Below are 17,623 nucleotides of genomic sequence, written 5' to 3'. Positions count from 1 at the left end.
CCGAGCTCTGAGCAGGCTAAATAAGGTACATTCCTGGGCATCTCCTCAGTCCAGTAGCCCAGAGCTACTGCGAGAGAGAAGCAGGAGCCTGCAGCCCCCGGACGCCAGCTGCCTTCTCTCTTCAGGCTGCGGCTGTCCCCCGCCAGGCCTTAACTCCACTGAACAGCGTGGCCAAGACACTGCCAAGCCCCCCGCATCAGCAGCTCTTCCGGGCTGGCTCCAGATGGCCCCAACCCAGGGGTAGCAAAGGGAGCTGTCCCCATCCCCCACCCTCCCTGTCTGAGCGAGACCCCCAGGTGTCCCTCAGCCCCGCTGCCCAGACCAAGGCTCACCACAGACACCGGGTCCAGCAGTCTTTATTGTTACACTAAAAAGGACTCTGGCCAAGGCAGGATTTGCTCGTTTGTGCCCCTGCCGGCTAACGGGCTCAGCAGGGCCCAACTCTCCCCACAGCGATCGGGCCCGTCCAGCTCAGGCGTGCGGGTGCCCTTGTGGCAAACTCCTGTGTGTGCCGACCACCTGGAAGGAGAGATGGACACAGGTTTACGCTTCAGGAGGGTCTGGGCTAAGTTGCTGACTTTGTCCACCCCACTTCCAGCTAGTCACTGGACGCCCCCTTCCATCCGCTCCCACCCCAGCCCAATGGGATACGGGCCCACCCCTGCTTCGTAGCCACAGTGGTGATGCCCCTGCCCTCTGCCATGGGATGTGGCCAGGATCCATACCTAGGGCCGAACTGTCCGTTCTGGTCTCCGTATCCCTCCGTATCAGGGTAGAGCAGCTGGCGCCATCCTCTTGCACCTGCCAAAGCAAAGCCGTGTTACTAGCGGGTCTCAACTCACCCAGCACGTTACACAAACCAGTTGCTGAACCCGGCGGTCTGCGCAGGCTACTCCAGGGCTGGCCGATGCCGCCCATTGGCCAGCCCTGGAGTGTCAGTCGCTACGGAGGCTCCACCCAACCCCACGTTCTGAGAACCCTACCCAAAAGGTGTCTATTTGTCACCGGCGCATCGCAATTTAACCTGGCAGGTCCAGAGGCACCGGAGTCCCCCCCCACCCCCCCGCTGCACTGGGAACAGCCCCTCCCAGCAGACGAGTCCAAGGGCTGCACAAGGCATGGATTAAAATCTTGGACCGAACGGCAGTGATGGCGAGGGGTAGGCTGGGTGTTCGGTACAGGCCAGACTGCCTCCCCCCACTCCCACAGCAGTAGGGGTCAGGCCCATCTCAGACAGGCCCTCCAAAAAGAGTCAGTCAAAAAAAAACCAGCGTTAGCCCTAGGGAACGAGCTGTGGAGGAGAGAAGATGCGGACACGAGCAAAAGAGTTACCTCGAATTACAGGACTATATCCACATATGAACTAGGCAAGAGAGCAGCTTTCGTCTCACACGGATCGCACTGAAGGAGTCACAACACACTTCGGGGTCTCGAAGGACACTGGTTTCCATACGCTAGCAGAGAATGCTCACAGCGGGTAAGATCAGGACACGGCTAGCTACAACAGGCCCACCTACCCCTCTGACAGCAGCTGGCCGTCTGACCCTAGCTCTGTGCTAACCGGGTCCAAAGAGCAGCGCCTCTTGACCGCTCGGCTGACAGATCCAAGCATTAAAAGGTGAACCGAGGGACGAGGCACCCCCGAGGTGGGGGGCGCGCGCGCTAACGGGATGATTTGACACACCATCCTGCTGCTGTGGGCTGGGAAGACGCCTCCCAGGTTCATCAGCTATGGATGAGGCTGCTGGATTTAATCTCGGCCACGCACTCCAGGTTGGCTTCCCACGCACCCTGGGAAGGGCGAGCAAATACACCCTCGCAGCCAGTGTCACAGCACAGAGCGAGGGGCGGCCGTACCCTGTGGCATATGCGCCAGCTCCAGGAGATTCAGTGGTTTAAGTTACTGTCCCTTTTCCAGCTTCGGTTGCCACTGTTCCCAAGAACGAGGGCACTAATGGAAGATGTGACGTGCCGGCTGAAGTTGAAGCGACTTCAGTTAGGGATTCGTGCTGTTTAGGAACTGAGCAGCCTAGACAATCCAAGATCCTCCGGCATCACTGGACAGCCAGCTGCGTCTTGTTTTGGTTTCTAAGGAAACCAATGACGGCTTTCCTAAAAATCACCTCCACCACCAAATCCAATTGTGAGAGCTTCCAGCTTAGGCTCAAGCACTTTCACTTTGTGGCTCATGCGGCAGCACATGGCAGCAACGTTTGGATTGCAAGACACTGGAGGGAGCACCCAAGGAGTCATGGAAACCGGTGCTGGTTTAAAGGCTAATTTTTGGAGCCAGATTCAAGAATCCTTGCCGGTTTAGCTGGGAATTTGTCCTTTATGCGGCCGCAAAGCTTCAGAAGCAGAATTAGACTGCAAACCCCTTTCGATATTTTAGGCTGCTCAACAAGGCAGACAGAGGGGATAACGGGGTTTAATGTTTGTGCTACACTGACAGGAGATCAGGGCCGGGCTGCCTTCTAGTTCCACGTACAGTGACATTTAGGTCAGCGTAGATGGGATCAGAAACAGTCTCCTCTGCCCTAACCTCACTCCCATCTCTGTCTGTCTTGTGCAGTGCAACGAAATGTCAAAATGTCGAGAGCAAAGAGTTCGTTTCAGAACGGTCTTTTAATAGGCTTCGTAAAGCCAGAGAACTGAATACAGGAATTCCTTCACCACTTCAAATACAATACCAATGGAATTATGCGCATTTCTTCCAGTAAAAAAAGGACAATATAAACAAACATTTTCAAGAACCTCTCGTGGAAAGTTTTTGCAAGTCTTAGTTCTGGGGGTTGTTACATTGTACAGTGAAAATACCTTTTTTTCTGCAGATCGAACTTACGAGTCACTTGTGTCCCTTTAGATATACCAAAGGCTGCCAGGCATTTCACCCCTCCCTTGCTATACACTAAAGGAACAGAACTCCAAGGTATCATTGCACTTGTCTTAAAAACTTCAGCTTGCGGGAACAATACGTTAAAGTGAGTTTCAGGGCCCCGTCTTGGCAATTTAAAAGAAACCTCAGGTTGCTGACAAATCAAAAGGAGAAAAATAAACCAGATTTCAAAAATGCTTTAAAAAAACCTCAAAAATAAACAGAGCTTTCTTGAGGAAAGTCTCAACGGGCCATCTCGTAGCAGAAGATGTCAGGCTGCGTGTGACAAGACTACAAAAGGGAAGATACAGGTAGATAGAACTAAACAATAAGATTCAGCGAAGCTCCAAAACTCTTTATAAATACGGCCATTGGAAGGACGATCTTGAGTCAGGAAGGGTTTTTACTCGTTGCGAGCTGAGGACAAGAAGTAGGTACAATCGTAAAGGCACTGTAGCATACGGACATGTTTGTAGCATTTCACCAACTCCTAGACTTTTTTTGGGTTCAGCGAGGCTAGGAATCTCCAGGACTCCCCCTCCCCCAGTTAGCTAGTCACTGGACACTCGATGGCCGTCATTGGTGTTAAATGGAATTCTAAGCCTCCACATGCATTTAACGTTAGCTATCGACCAGGGTCACGGAACCAAGGCCTGGCAGTAAGACTCGGACAGGCTTGTTAAGGCGGATAAAGAGTCGTCCCAGATAATAAGCCTCGAGTACGGCCACTGCTCAGCACAAGATGGTGCGTTGCAAAGGTTTAAGTACACCTGCTAAGCAAGAGAAGTGCTGTATTTCATTCTCTGAGCTTCACCTACCTTAGTTGTCATAGTTGTCTCTGTAAGAGCCTCCAGAGGAGTAGCGGTCGTTATATCCTCCCTGACTTCTGAAAGCAAAGCACAACTGTTTTACACTGGCTCCAGATGCCCTCGATTCATGGGGCAATGGGAACACTGATCTAATCTGACCCATAAGACAGGCCAGCCAAGATTAGTTTAATCAAGAACCTAAATGCTTTAAAAAAAAGACCCAATTTTGAGTTCAATGCAGCAGTGATGGAGAATCCCCCAAAGCTCACTCAGTTCCAGTAGGTAACATCCCTCAATTACAAACCACGTGTCTTATTTCTAGACTTTGTCTAGCTTCAACTTCCAGTGCTTGGATCACATTAGCCCTCTTCAGTTGAGCCGAGAGCAACCAATGTCAAAGTGCTGAGCCCTGTGCAGGTACTTACAGACGTCAATCAAGTCACCCTTTAACATTCGCTCTATTAAGCTGCGCAGATAGAGCTCCTGGAGCCTTACTAAGCGAGTTTGCTAATCATTCTGGTGGCTCCGCCTGGCCCCCTCTAATTCACCACCAGCAGGGTACCAGCCACCTCTCTGCACAAGTTACCTGCCGCCGTAGTCCCGGGACCCGCCATAGCCTCCACTTCGGTTGTCATAGCGGCCGCCACCGTAGCTTCTGTCTCCACCTCCTGCAGCGCAAAGGACAGAAAGACATGAGTGCTCTTCCTCCCACAGGCCGGCTGGCTTTCAGCTCAGAACAGGAGGGCTGCTAGACTCACCTCTGGAGTAGCCGCGGCCTCGTCCTCTGCCTCCGAATGAGCCACCTCTGGATCCACGGGAAGATTTCCCAGCATGGTCAACTCTGATCTGACGCCCATCCACGGACTGCAGAGAAACAAGACACATTTAGGAAAGGGGGAGCTAGGCACACAGGGGGAGCTGGTTAGGCAGCAGTCCCCGTCACTGTGGAAAGACTCACCTCTCCATTCATTGCCCTCATGGCATCCGACGCATGTTCTGGGTTGGCAAAGGTGATGAAGCCAAAGCCTCTGGACCGCTGGGTCTCTTTGTCTTTAATTACAACCACTGGAAGGAGAAGAAATAACTAACTTTTTGGTCCTCACCCTTTGAGCCTACGCAATAGGAACTGCCCTGGGTCTACAGATCATCCTTATGTAGTGCAGACATTATGTAACCTTGCTGGTCCCAGAGATCCAGCAGTGTGCTCAGGTGTTGGGGTATCTGAACCTGCCATGTGGTATCAGCAGATGACCTCTTACACCAAGATCTGTACAACTCTTACTAGGGGAGCTGGTATTAAGGCTTAGAGCAAAACAGCTTTTTCGGAGCAGGGGCCTAAGGACCCACTGCAACGAGGTCCTGGGTACATGACACCCCCCCCCCCACAAGTGCTCCAGCCAAACCACTTCTCCTCACAGTGGTAGGGACCAGGTGCATGGGCATAACTGGATCCTTACCCTCAGAGATGGGGCCGAAAGAGCCGAAATGCTGCTCCAGGCCTTGTTCGTCAGTCTCGAAATTCAGACCCCCAACGAAGAGTTTTCCTTCTTCAGAAGACATGGTGAGGAGGAGGAGGAGGAGTCTGGGGAGAGAGATGCAAAGTGGTTAGAAGGACCAGAACAGCTGCAGTCCCCACACAGAAGGGGGAGGGAAGAGACAGACACTGCAGCAGGGGAGGCACTCTCCCATGTCAGCCTCAGCCCTTCCTGCCTTGGTAAAGAGCCTAAGAGCTCTCCCCCCCCCCCACCCAGGGAGCAACTAATACCCCTTGAGAGCAACTGGACACCACTGCTCTTCCTAGAGGCCCTTGTCCCTGGGGGCCTGATATCCTCAGCTTGTTCCTACGCCTCAGAGCGCTTTGCCTGTCTGCTCCCGCCCTCCAAGGAGAAGGGATTCCAGGATCCGATTGTACCAGCTCCGGGAGAGATCTGCCAACCTGCACGCTACAGCTGCTAACCTAGGGAGAGCTGGGCTCGCAGGGTGACCCCACCTCCTCCCCACAGGACAGGACTTCGGGCAGGGCATGCGGCTCAGCTGTGTTTCCAGGCCCCCTCCTCCACAGACCCAGGCCTCATCCAAGCCACCCCAAGGACCCCTCTGCTCCCGCCAACCCAGTGACGTATCTTGCCCAACCCCACCCCCCATCCTTCAGGGACTCCACCCCCGCACGCGCCCTTCGCCCCCACCCCGATGAAGGCCACATGGCCCCAGCCTCCCTCCCCCATGCAGGCAAACGCGCCCCCTCCCCCCAAGGGCCGCCATCTTGTGTCCCGCGCAGAAGAGATGGCGGCGGCGGTCACGTGGCCGCAGCAGCGAGGCCAGCGCCGGATGGAACGCCGACCGCTCCAGCGTTCCACCCCCGCCCTCCCCAACCAGCGCGGGAACGACGAGCGGCACCGCCCGCGCGTGCGCGCCCGCCGCGTTCCACCCGCCCCCACAGAACCCCCGGCCCGTTGAGACTTCCCGCGCGCATGCGCGCACCTCAGCCCCCCGCCCCGAACCCCGAAGAGAACCCCCAGGCCACCAACGGTTCACTCGAGCTCCGCCGGCCGCGCATGCGCATTTTAGGGCCGCCGCTGCGGCCTCAGCGACCCCCCGACTCCCCTCCGTGAGGGCCACCAACCGCCGCCCCTTCCCGCGCCGAGCGAGACAAGGCCTCGCTGACGCCCCTCAAGCTGCGCGCGACCGCCACACTCACCGAGCAGATCTGTCCCGGGCTGGAGCTGCTGAGAAGGCGGCCGAGGCGGCGCCCGGCCGAGCCTTATATAGAGGCCCCGCCCACCGGCCTCAGGCCACGTGACGCACATCCGGCGCTCCCATTGGACCGGGCGCCGAAGAACGCGCGCGCGCGCGAGTGAAGGACGCAGGGAGGGAGGGGCCAGCCGAACGGCGCCCATCCGGGACCTTGGCACGCGGCCTCCATCCGGGTCCTGCCCAACCGCCATCGCGCCCCGCCTGTTCCCGCCAAGCCGGGCTCAGGGAAAAACCCGGGACCTGCGCACGGCTCAGCCCGCCCTGCCCCCCAACCACTGGCGCACATCCGGGTCCATCGCTGAGCCCCGCCCCAGTCACATCCGGCTCCTTATATAGCCTCGCCCCGCCCGCTCCGGGAACATCCGGGTCCCTTCGATGCCTGAGCCCCGCCCCCTGCTTGAGAACCCCCTGAGCCCCGCCCCCTGGGCGACATCCGGGTCCTGCCTTCCCCGCGCGCCATGGTTACCATAACAACGCGGCCTGGTCCCGTCCTGTCCCCGCCAAGCTCCCGAGGTCCTCCCGTCACCGTGCTGCCGAGACCCCCCCCTAACAACGCTGCCGCTAGAGGACCGCCCCCCGCCCCTAATAACCCGGCCCCGAGACCCCCCCCAACGACCCGGCCCCGAGAGAACCCCCCACCAACAACCCGGCCCTGAGGGACCCCACCCCCCATATCAACCCTGCTGCCAGAGACCCCCCCGCCCATAATAACCCGGCCCCGAGACCCCCCCCAACGACCCGGCCCCGAGACCCCCCCCCAACGACCCGGCCCCGAGAGACCCCCCCCATAACAACCCTGCTGCCAGAGACCCCCCCCGCCCCTAATAACCCGGCCCCGAGACCCCCCCCAACGACCCGGCCCCGAGAGAACCCCCCACCAACAACCCGGCCCTGAGGGACCCCACCCCCCATATCAACCCTGCTGCCAGAGACCCCCCCCGCCCATAATAACCCGGCCCCGAGACCCCCCCATAATAACCCGGCCCCGAGACCCCCCCCATAATAACCCGGCCCCGAGACCCCCCCAACGACCCGGCCCCGAGAGAGACCCCCCCCCCATATCAACCCTGCTGCCTGAGACCCCCCCCGCCCATAATAACCCGGCCCCGAGACCCCCCCATAATAACCCGGCCCCGAGACCCCCCCCAACGACCCGGCCCCGAGATACCCCCCCATAACAACCCTGCTGCCAGAGACCCCCCCACCCATAATAACCCGGCCCCGAGAGACCCCCCATAATAACCCGGCCCCGAGACCCCCCCCAACGACCCGGCCCCGAGAGACCCCCCCCCATAACAACCCTGCTGCCAGAGACCCCCCCTGCCCATAATAACCCGGCCCCGAGAGACCCCCCCACCAACAACCCGGCCCTGAGGGACCCCACCCCCCATAACAACCCTGCTGCCAGAGACCCCCCCCCGCCCATAATAACCCGGCCCCGAGACCCCCCCCCAACGACCCGGCCCCGAGACCCCCCCCATAATAACCCGGCCCCGAGACCCCCCCCAACGACCCGGCCCCGAGAGACCCCCCCCATAACAACCCTGCTGCCAGAGACCCCCCCCGCCCATAATAACCCGGCCCCGAGACCCCCCCATAATAACCCGGCCCCGAGACCCCCCCCCAACGACCCGGCCCCGAGAGACCCCCCCATAACAACCCTGCTGCCAGAGACCCCCCCCACCCATAATACCCCGGCCCCGAGACCCCCCATAATAACCCGGCCCCGAGACCCCCCCCAACGACCCGGCCCCGAGAGACCCCCCCCCATAACAACCCTGCTGCCGGAGACCCCCCCGCCCATAATAACCCGGCCCCGAGACCCCCCCATAATAACCTGGCCCTGAGACCCCCCCAACGACTCGGCCCCGAGACCACCCCCAACCACCCGGCCCCGAGAGACCCCCCCCACCAACAACCCGGCCCTGGGGGACCCCACCCCCCATAACAACCCGGCCCCGAGACCCCCCCCAGCGACCCGGCCCCGCCAGAGACACCCCCCATAACAACCCTGCTGCCAGAGACCCCCCGCCCATTAGAACCCGGCCCCGAGACCCTCCCCATAACGACCCGGCCCTGAGGGACCCCACCCCCCATAACAACCCTGCCGCTAGAGGACCCCCCCGCCCATAATAACCCGGCCCCGAGTCCCCCCCATAATATCCCGGCCCTGAGACCCCCCCCATAACGACCCAGCCCTGAGGGACCCCACCCCCCATAACAACCCTGCTGCCAGAGAACCCTCCCGCCCATAATAACCCGGCTCCGAGACCCCCCCATAATAACCCGGCCCCGAGAGAGCCCCCCAACAACCCGGCCCTGAGCGACCCCACCCCCCATAACAACCCTGCTGCCAGAGACCCCCCGCTGCCCATAATAACCCGGCCCCGAGACCCCCCCCCATAATAACCCGGCCCCGAGACCTCCCAACGACCCAGCCCCGAGACCTCCCCATAATAACCCGGCCCTGAGACCCCCCCCCAACGACTCGGCCCCGAGACCCCCCCAACGACATGGCCCCGAGACCCCCCCCAACCACCCGGCCCCGCCAGAGACCCCCCCCCCAACGACCCGGCCCCGAGAGACCCCCCCATAACCAGACTCGAGCACTCCTAAGAGACCCTACAATAACCCAACACCTCCGTGGTCCAGCACAGCCTCCCCCCTCTCCTTTTGGCTTTCATCTCCCCTGAGCATGTGGGCAAGACTCACCAGCCAGACACCCAGGAAAGAATTCTCTGTAGTAACTCAGATCCCTCCCCACTAACATCCCATCACAGACCACTGGGCATACTTACCTGCTGATAATCAAAGATCAGTTAATTGCCAAAATTAGGCCCTCCCATCATCCCATCCCCTCCATAAATTTATCAAGCTGAGTCTTGAAGCCAAATATGTCTTTTGCCCCCATTACTCCCCTTGGAAGGCTGTTCCAGAACTTCACTCCTCTGATGGTTAGAAACCTTCGTCTAAACTTCCTAGTGTCCAGTTTATATCCATTTGTTCTTGTGTCCACATTGGTACTAAGCTTAAATAATTCCTCTCCCTCCCTGATATTTATCCCTCTGATATATTTATAGAGAGCAATCATACCCCCCGCAGCCTTTTGGTTAGGCAAAACAAGCCAAGCTCTTTGAGTCTCCTTTCATAAGACAGGTTTTCCATTCCTCGGCTCATCCTAGTAGCCCTTCTCTGAACCTGTTCCAGTCTGAATTCACCCTTCTTAACCATGGGAGACCAGCACTGCACACAGGATTCCAGATGAGGTCTCACCAGTGCCTTGTATAATGATACTAACACCTCCTTGTCTTTGCTGGAAATACCTCGCCTGATGCATCCTAAAACCGCATTAGCTTTTTTAACGGCCATATCACATTGGCGGCTCATAGTCATCCTGTGATCAACCAATACTCCGAGGTCCTTCTCTTCCTCTGTTACTTCCAACTGATGTGTCCCCAGTTTATAACTAAAATTCTTGGTGTTAATCCCTAAATGCCCGACCTTGCACTTTTCACTATTAAATTTCATCCTATTACTGTTACTCCAGTTTACAAGGTCATCCAGATCTTCCTGTAGGATATCCCGGTCCTTCTCTGTGTTGGCAATACCTCCCAGCTTCGTGTCAGCCGCAAACTTTATTAGCACATTCCTGCTTTTTGTGCCAAGGTCAGTAATAAAAAGATTAAAGTAAGTCCCTTTGGGGGTCCAGGCCTAATGTCCTGGAAAATGCTCCATCACCCGCATTTGATACGAGTACCTCATCCTGCTTCTAGCCAAATTCACTTCTAATTTATATCGATTACTAATTTATATCAATTACTAGCTCGTATTTTTTTCCCATTTTTTTATATGTGGCTTTTTAAATGTCAGACAGATGCCTTCATTTCCCCCACTGAAAGAACATGGGCTTTTAGTCAAGTGTCTCCACTTTCTTGATTTCTGGAATTGTGGCGTTTTGATCATCTGAGAACCTTTTCTTAGAAAACTCCCCATTTGCATTCGTATTTGACAATCTAATTTTTTCCTCCGAGGCAATTTCACTCATCATTTTTCTTTCCATTAGGAAATCAGCCCGTTCAAAGCACATAGAAAAAAAATATGTTCCAGGTTGGGACGTCCTGTTTGCTCATATTGAATTATTTCATAATAATAATGGGAGGTGGCGCATCTCAGCGCCAGGTGAGCCATGCCCATGCGGTGTTATATGCAGTTGTTCCCCAGTTGCACTGCCCTAGAAATGGCTGCAAATCAGTGTCGGGCGAACCATCCCCAGGGGGCGTTATGTGTGGCTGTTCCCCAGCTGTCCTGCCCCAGAGGTGGCTGCATCTCAGTGCTGGGAGAGCCATCCTCCTGTGTTGGAATGAAGGAGACGGAGTCAGAGACCTTTCAACACCTTTATGACTGTTCCAGGCTGCATCCAGCGCCCCATGGGTCTCAGTTCCAGTGGGCGGCTGGGTCCAGGCTGAGGGAGATGACAGGGGGTGGGGGGGCAGGGGGGGAGGTCATAGTGCGCAGGGAGCTGTACCAGTCCTCGGGGGCACGGGGAGGAGGCGGGGGGTGGGGGCACGGGAACTGGCCAGGGGGAGGCGGGAGCCCTGGGGGGTAGGAAGCAGGGAAGCGGGGGAGGTGGTGGTGGTGGGCCAGGGTCGGGGTGTACTGGTACTGCCGGGGTGGGGGAACAGGTACTGGCCCGACCGAGAGGCCCCGGGGGGGGCTGGGCTTCAGCAGGGCCCGTTCCTGCTTCCGCTGCTTGGCCCGGCGGTTCTGGAACCACACCTGGAAAGAGAGAAAGACGCCGTCCAGACCCAGCCGCATTACCCCACGGAGCCCCTCACCCAGGAGTGCGCCTGGCCGGGACCTCAGCGATGCCTCGCCCGGCGCTGAGTGCAGCCACCTCTGGGGCGGGGCGGCTAGGGAACAGCCACACAGAACGCCCTGCAGTGCCCAGCACTGACTGCCGGGGAGCCCCCCCCGCCAGCCCCGCCCCGCCGCCCTCCACCGGGTACCTGGATCCTGGCCTCGTTGAGCCGCGTGGCCCGGGCCAGCTCCTCGCGCACGTAGATGTCCGGATAGTGGTTCTTGGCGAAGGCGGCCTCCAGCTGCTCCAGCTGCTCCTGGGTGAAGCTGGTGCGATGGCGCCGGCGCGTGGGGGTGGCGAAGTGCAGGGAAGGGGGAGCAGCCGGGGGTCCCCCCGCCAGGCCGGGCATCTCTGGGGCCTTCCTGAAGGGGGGGCTGATAGTGTCTGGAGATGGCGGGTTGGGGGGGGTGTCAGGATCTCAGCCGGTGCCCCTCACTCCCGACCCGCAGCCACCTCCTAGCCCAGCCCTGACCCCCACCAGCTCTGCCAGTGCCCCTCACTCCCAACCCGCAGCCCCTCCTAGCGCAGCCCTGACCCCCCCCCGGCCCTGCTAGTGCCCCTCACTCCCGACCCGCAGCCCCTCCTAGCCCAGCCCTGAACCCCCCCGGCCCTGCTACTGCCCCTCACTCCCGACCCGCAGCCCCTGCTAGCCCAGCCCTGTCCCCCCATAGCCTTGCTGGTGCCCCTCACTCCCGACCCACAGCCCCTGCTAGCCCAGCCCTGTCCCCCCATAGCCCTGCTGGTGCCCCTCACTCCCGACCCGCAGCCCCTCCTAGCGCAGCCCTGGGCTCCCTGCCCCCACCCACTCTACTTTAAACGGGGGGGATATTTCTAACCTCTGTCCCCGCGTTCGCCTGCAATGCGCAGTGCCCGTGGCGGGTCCTGTGCCCCCTAGTGGTCCAGCAAGGGTAAAAGCCCTAATACCTCTGCTGCGGGGAGCGCTCCCCCTGCAGCTCAGTGCATGGAGGTCTGCCCCACTGGGCTGGCGCGTCGCAGGCTGTGGGGGGAACGTCTCTACGCCCCAACAAGGTCCCTTCTCGGCAGGTCGGTGGCAGCCTCTGAGAGTCCCCCCCCCCGCCCCGCCGGGGACAGAGGCTGTTGTCATTCCCGGCTGTGATCCCCGGGATTAAGTGGGGGGAACCTGATCGCCCCTCCCCACCCGGCCCACCGAACCTGAGAGCGTGAGAACGCAGCGCCCCGGGGACACAATGCTCCCGGGAGGCTAATTAGTCTGGGACTGGGGGGTGGGGGGGCAGGGAGGGAATTTGAGCCCCCGAGAGTCTGTGCCAAGCAGTTTTCTCATTAACGTCTACATGACCTGGGGCCTCAGATCTGGCTTCCAGCCCCCCCTGCTGTAACCACTAGACCCCACTCCCCTCCCAGAGCCAGGGAGAGAACCCAGGAGTCCTGGCTCCCAGCCCTCACCCTGCTTCTGCATGGGGGAGGAGTAGTGGCAGCCCCCCCCCTTGGACCCCACTCACGGTTCGAGCTGCCAGTCCCTGCCATGGCTCCAGAGGATGTGGGGTCAGTGCTGGGTGGCCGGGCTCAGCACCTGGGGGCAGGGCGGCGTCGGAAGGAATCGCCGACGAACAGCCTTGGGGGATAAGGTAGGACCCAGGAGTCCTGGCTCCCAGCCGTGCTCCCCTGCTCTAACCACTAGACCCTGCTGCCCTCCCAGAGCCAGGGAGAGAACCCAGGAGTCCTGGCTCCCAGCCCCCCCTGCTCTAACCACTAGACCCCACTCTCCTCCCAGAGCCAGGGAGAGAACCCAGGAGTCCTGGCTCCCAGCCCCCCCTGCTCTAACCACTAGACCCCACTCCCCTCCCAGAGCCGGGGAGAGAACCCAGGAGTCCTGGCTCCCAGCCCCCCCCTGCTCTAACCACTAGACCCCGCTCCCCTCCCAGAGCCAGGGAGAGAACCCAGGAGTCCTGGCTCCCAGCCCCTCTGGCTGTAGAGAGGTTCCCCCATCTCTCTCCCTGAACCCCGACTCCCCTTTCCCCTCTTCTCTCTGCCCCCTCTCTAGAAGGGACTCGTCCCTGACGGCGGGGGGGTCCCCACTCACCGGCCGTGGAGCTGAGAGTTTGGGGGTACCCGTCACCTAGCCCCGCACCCTTCCTCTTCCCTCCCTGCGCTCCCTCCTCCTCGCCCTGCGCCCCCACCCCAAACTTTTAAGTCGTCTCTGACTCCGCCCCTCCCCTCTTGGGGGGTGTCTGCATTGACCAATCAGTTCCCCCCTCAGTGGGGACCATCTCCCCCCTCGAGGCAGGTCCTGGCAGGGGTGGGGGTCAGGGCCAGAGAGGGGCCCCAGGTGCTGCGAGCCCTAGACAGAGGGGGGCAGCTGTTGGGGGTAGTTAGGGGGGGGTGTCCCTGCGCCCCCTGCTGGAGGGGATGGGCCCCGCTCTGGGTGTGGCAGATTGTACCTGGGAAGGGAAGGGAGGGGAGGGGTCTGCACTGGGGGGCAGGTCAGTAAGGGGGGGAGAGGCTGGGGTGACCCAATGGGGGGGTCATTGTGGGGAGGTCCATGGTGGGGGTGTGGCATTTGAGAAGCTCGGGGGAGGGGGGCTCTGTGTGTGGCAGCCCCCCCCCGCCCCCGCCCGGCCCAGGTCTGGGATAAGGTTCCAGTAATCAGGGCTGCCCATTGTCAGTGTAAATCCACCGAGATTGGGAACAGCCGCAGAGACAAAACCAGCCCCCTCCTGCCCCACCCCTAAGCCCTGCTGGTGCCCCTCACTCCTGACCCGCAGCCCCTGCTAGCCCAGCCCTGCCCCCCACCGCTCTACTGGTGCCCCTCACTCCCGACCCGCAGCCCCTGCTAGCCCAGCCCTGCCCCCCACCGCTCTACTGGTGCCCCTCACTCCTGACCCGCAGCCCCTGCTAGCCCAGCCCTGTCCCCCACCGCTCTGCTGGTGCCCCTCACTCCCGACCCGCAGCCCCTGCTAGCCCAGCCCTGAGCAGTGCCTGGCACTAGGGGGCCCAAGGTGCTGGATTTGTTTTGATGCCTTTCCCTGGGGGCCTGTAATGGGTTAGAGGTTGAGCAGCCTGCCCCCTTTCTGGCTGCCCCCTGCGTTGTAAGGCATTGAGCAACCGCTGGGCAAACGGGTTTCCTGTTATCTCTGGAGCAAGCTCTGCCGTGGAACCCAGGAGTCCTGGCTCCCCCCGCTCTAACCACTAGACCCCCCTCCCCTCCCAGAGATGGGGAGAGAACCCAGGTGGCCGCTCTGTGTGTGTGTGTGTATTAGTGCAGTGAGCTTGAAACACAGACACTTGTGTTCCCTACACAGCCAAGAGCTAATAGTGATTCCTCCATCAGCTCCAGGTCTCTGCTTCTGGGACAGGAGCTGAGTTTTAGATGTACAGCTACTGAGATGCAGCCACCTCTGGGGCAGGGCAACTGGGGAGCGGCCGCACATAACACCGCATGGGAATGGATCGCCCGGCGCTGAGATGCAGCCACCTCTGGGGCGAGGCAGCAGGGTGAGAGCTGCACAGCAGAGCCCCAAAACGGGGAATGAACCGAAGGACTCTCCGTGTTTGGTTGACCGAGGGTCCCGAAATAGGGATTCGGCCAAGCCAGCGGGGGGCAGAGTCTGCGGTCGGTACCTTTGTGAGCCTCTTGTCTGACCTCCTGGATCGCACAGGCCAGAGACCTGCCCCGAATTAATTCCTGTTTGATCTGGGGCGGGACTCTCAGCAAAACCGCCCGTCCGGATTTAAACCTGGTCCGTGCTGGAGACTCCACCGCGCCCCGGGGAAGGGTCCCGAGGGTTCGCTGCTCTCTCGGGACAAAAGCTTCTGTCCAGCTTCAACTTCCAGCCCTGGGACGGGGTTCGGCCTCCCGGCGCTGGACTGACCAGCCCCCTAGTGAACGTTCCTTCCCCACAAGGGACTTAAAGACGGTGATCGAAGCACTCGGTCCCGTCAGGACCCTTGGGCTAAAGAGCCGGAGATCAGAGCCGGTGCCCCCCAGAGGGGACAGGCCCCAGGCCCCATTCCCTGCCCCCTGAGCCAGCCAGTCCCTGCCCTGGGGCCGGATGGGAGCCGGCGCCCCCCAGAGGGGCCAGGCCCCTGCCCCATTCCCTGCCCCCTGAGCCAGCCAGTCCCCGCTCTGAGGCTGGATCCGGGCAGCGCCCCCTAGAGGGGACAGACCTCATGTCTCATTTTCTGCTCGCTCTCCTTGGCTCCCTGCTTTCCAATGGTCTAACGATTCTCTCTCATTTCCTTTCCAAGCTCCCCAGGTTTGTTACAGCTCCCGGCCCTGGGCTCACGCGCTTACAGCCGGACCCACAAAACAGCAGCCCCCTGCCAGCCCAGCCCTGGGCTGCCCCCCGCGTCTCCGACCCACAACCCCCTGCTCGCCCACTCCCGTTTCCACCCCCTCCCCCCAGCTGTGGGAGTGACCCCGCTTCACGGTATCAGGGATGCGGCGGGGCTGTAAGCGGGGCCGTCCCCGGGTCCTAGAGACACGAGGCGAGGGAGGTAAGATCTGTTATTGGCGAGAGCGGCCGGCTTCCGAGCACCTTCTGTAGGGCTCCCAGAGGGACCTCGACAAATTGGAGGGTTGGGCCAAAAGAAACCTCATCTGATGAGGTTCAGCAAGGACGCGGGCAGAGTCCTGCACTTAGGGCGGACGAATCCCTGGCACGGCTCCAGGCTGGGGACCGACGGGCTGGGCAGCAGTTCTGCAGAAAAGGACCTGGGGTTACAGTGGACGAGAAGCTGGATAGGAGTCAGCACTGAGCCCTCGTTGCCAAGACGGCTAACGGCATTTTGGGCTGCAGTAGTAGGAGCATTGCCAGCAGCTGGAGGGACGTGATTATTCCCCTCTAGTCGGCACTGGTGAGGCCTCATCTGGATACTGTGTCCAGTTGTGGGCCCCACACTACAGAAGGGATGTGGACAAAGTGGAGAGTCCCGCGGAGGGCAACGAAAATGATTAGGGGGCTGGAGCACATGACTGAGGAGAGGCTGAGGGACCTGGGCTTGTTTAGTCTGCAGAAGAGAAGAGTGAGGGGGGATTTGATGGCTGCTTTCAGCTACCTGAAGGGGGTTTCCAAAGAGGCTGGATCTAGGCTGGTCTCAGTGGTGGCAGATGACAGAACAAGGCGCAATGGGCTCAGGTTGCAGTGGGGGAGGTCTAGGCTGGATATTAGGAATCACTATTTCCCGAGGAGGGAGGTGAAGCACTGGGATGGGTCCCTAGGGAGGTGGGGGAATCTCCTTCCTTAGAGGTTTTTAAGGTCAGGCTTGACACAGCCCTGGCTGGGCTGGTTTAGTTGGGGTTGGTCCTGCTTTGAGCAGGGGGTTGGACTAGAAACTCCTGAGGTCCCATCCAACCAGGGTGACCAGATGTCCCGATTTTATAGGGACAGTCCCAATTTTTGGGTCTTTGTCTTAGATAGGTGCCTATTACCCCCCACCCCCTGTTCCGATATTTCACACTTGCCGTCTGCTCACCCTGCTTCCAACCCTAATCGCTGCGAGTCTGTGATTCTACCGTGGGCCTCTGCTCCCCTCTAGTGGCGGTTTGATTTCCCACGCTCAGAAGGCCAAGAGTAAACGTGAAATCCCACCTGACTCCTAGTGCCCCGGCTCTAACCTAGCCCAGTGCTTCCCATCAGTGTCTGATGGGGGGGACCGGCAATTCCCCCCCCCCCATGTGCCAGGGACCGGTGCCATATTATTATCCTATTCGATGCTCTTATGAGGAAACTCGCCGCGGACCAGCACCAGTCCGCGGACCAGCCCTTCGAGAAGCACTGACCTAGAGGGTCTCAAACTGGGGTGGGGGGCGCGGAATGTATTCGGGGTGGGGGGGACAAGCCCTGCACTGTGTGTGTGTGTGTGTGTGTGTGTGTCCCCCGCGCCCCCTGCTGGAGGGGACAAGCCCTGCGCTCTGTGTGTGTCCTGCGCCCCCTGCTGGAGGGGACAAGCCCTGCGCTCTGTGTGTGTCCCTGCGCCCCCTGCTGGAGGGGACAAGCCCTGCGCTCTGTGTGTGTCCCTGCGCCCCCTGCTGGAGGGGACAAGCCCTGCGCTCTGTGTGTGTGTCCCTGCGCCCCCTGCTGGAGGGGACAAGCCCTGCGCTCTGTGTGTGTCCCTGCGCCCCCTGCTGGAGGGGACAAGCCCTGCGCTCTGTGTGTGTCCTGCGCCCCCTGCTGGAGGGGACAAGCCCTGCGCTCTGTGTGTGTCCTGCGCCCCCTGCTGGAGGGGACAAGCCCTGCGCTCTGTGTGTGTCCCTGCACCCCCTGCTGGAGGGGACGGGCCCTGCGCTCTGTGTGTGTCCCTGCGCCCCCCCACTGGAGGGGACGGGCCCTGCGCTCTGTGTGTGTC

The 17,623-nt window shown here is 60.3% G+C and overlaps 2 protein-coding genes across 7 annotated transcripts; both read right to left on the bottom strand.

The window, feature by feature from the left end:
* Positions 1–340: 340 nt before the first annotated feature.
* LOC123350525 (RNA-binding protein 3-like) lies at positions 341–6,537 on the bottom strand. Of its 6 annotated transcripts, none has more exons than XM_044989150.1 (7): positions 5,142–5,183; positions 4,643–4,749; positions 4,443–4,548; positions 4,271–4,352; positions 3,694–3,761; positions 726–801; positions 341–519 (listed from the first exon to the last, which is right to left on the bottom strand). In XM_044989150.1, exons 2-7 carry the CDS (start codon positions 4,648–4,650, stop codon positions 428–430), a joined length of 432 nt encoding a protein of 143 aa, XP_044845085.1. In that variant the 5' UTR covers positions 4,651–4,749; positions 5,142–5,183; the 3' UTR covers positions 341–427. The 6 variants fall into 6 exon arrangements, with proteins under 6 accessions (XP_044845085.1, XP_044845086.1, XP_044845082.1 ...); XM_044989151.1 differs by having other exon boundaries at positions 3,694–3,758; XM_044989147.1 differs by lacking the exon at positions 341–519 and adding an exon at positions 6,383–6,537 and having other exon boundaries at positions 735–801; positions 5,142–5,266.
* A 4,335-nt stretch (positions 6,538–10,872) lies between these two features.
* PROP1 (PROP paired-like homeobox 1) lies at positions 10,873–11,645 on the bottom strand. The gene is made up of 2 exons (XM_044988365.1): positions 11,445–11,645; positions 10,873–11,214 (listed from the first exon to the last, which is right to left on the bottom strand). Exons 1-2 carry the CDS (start codon positions 11,643–11,645, stop codon positions 10,873–10,875), a joined length of 543 nt encoding a protein of 180 aa, XP_044844300.1.
* Between the last annotated feature and the right edge of the window lie 5,978 nt (positions 11,646–17,623).

Source organism: Mauremys mutica, chromosome 15 (assembly GCF_020497125.1).
Source record: "Mauremys mutica isolate MM-2020 ecotype Southern chromosome 15, ASM2049712v1, whole genome shotgun sequence".
Taxonomy (NCBI): Eukaryota; Metazoa; Chordata; order Testudines; family Geoemydidae; genus Mauremys; species Mauremys mutica.
The sequence above is the reverse complement of the archived record's forward strand: the minus strand, read 5'-3'. Positions and strand labels throughout refer to the sequence as shown.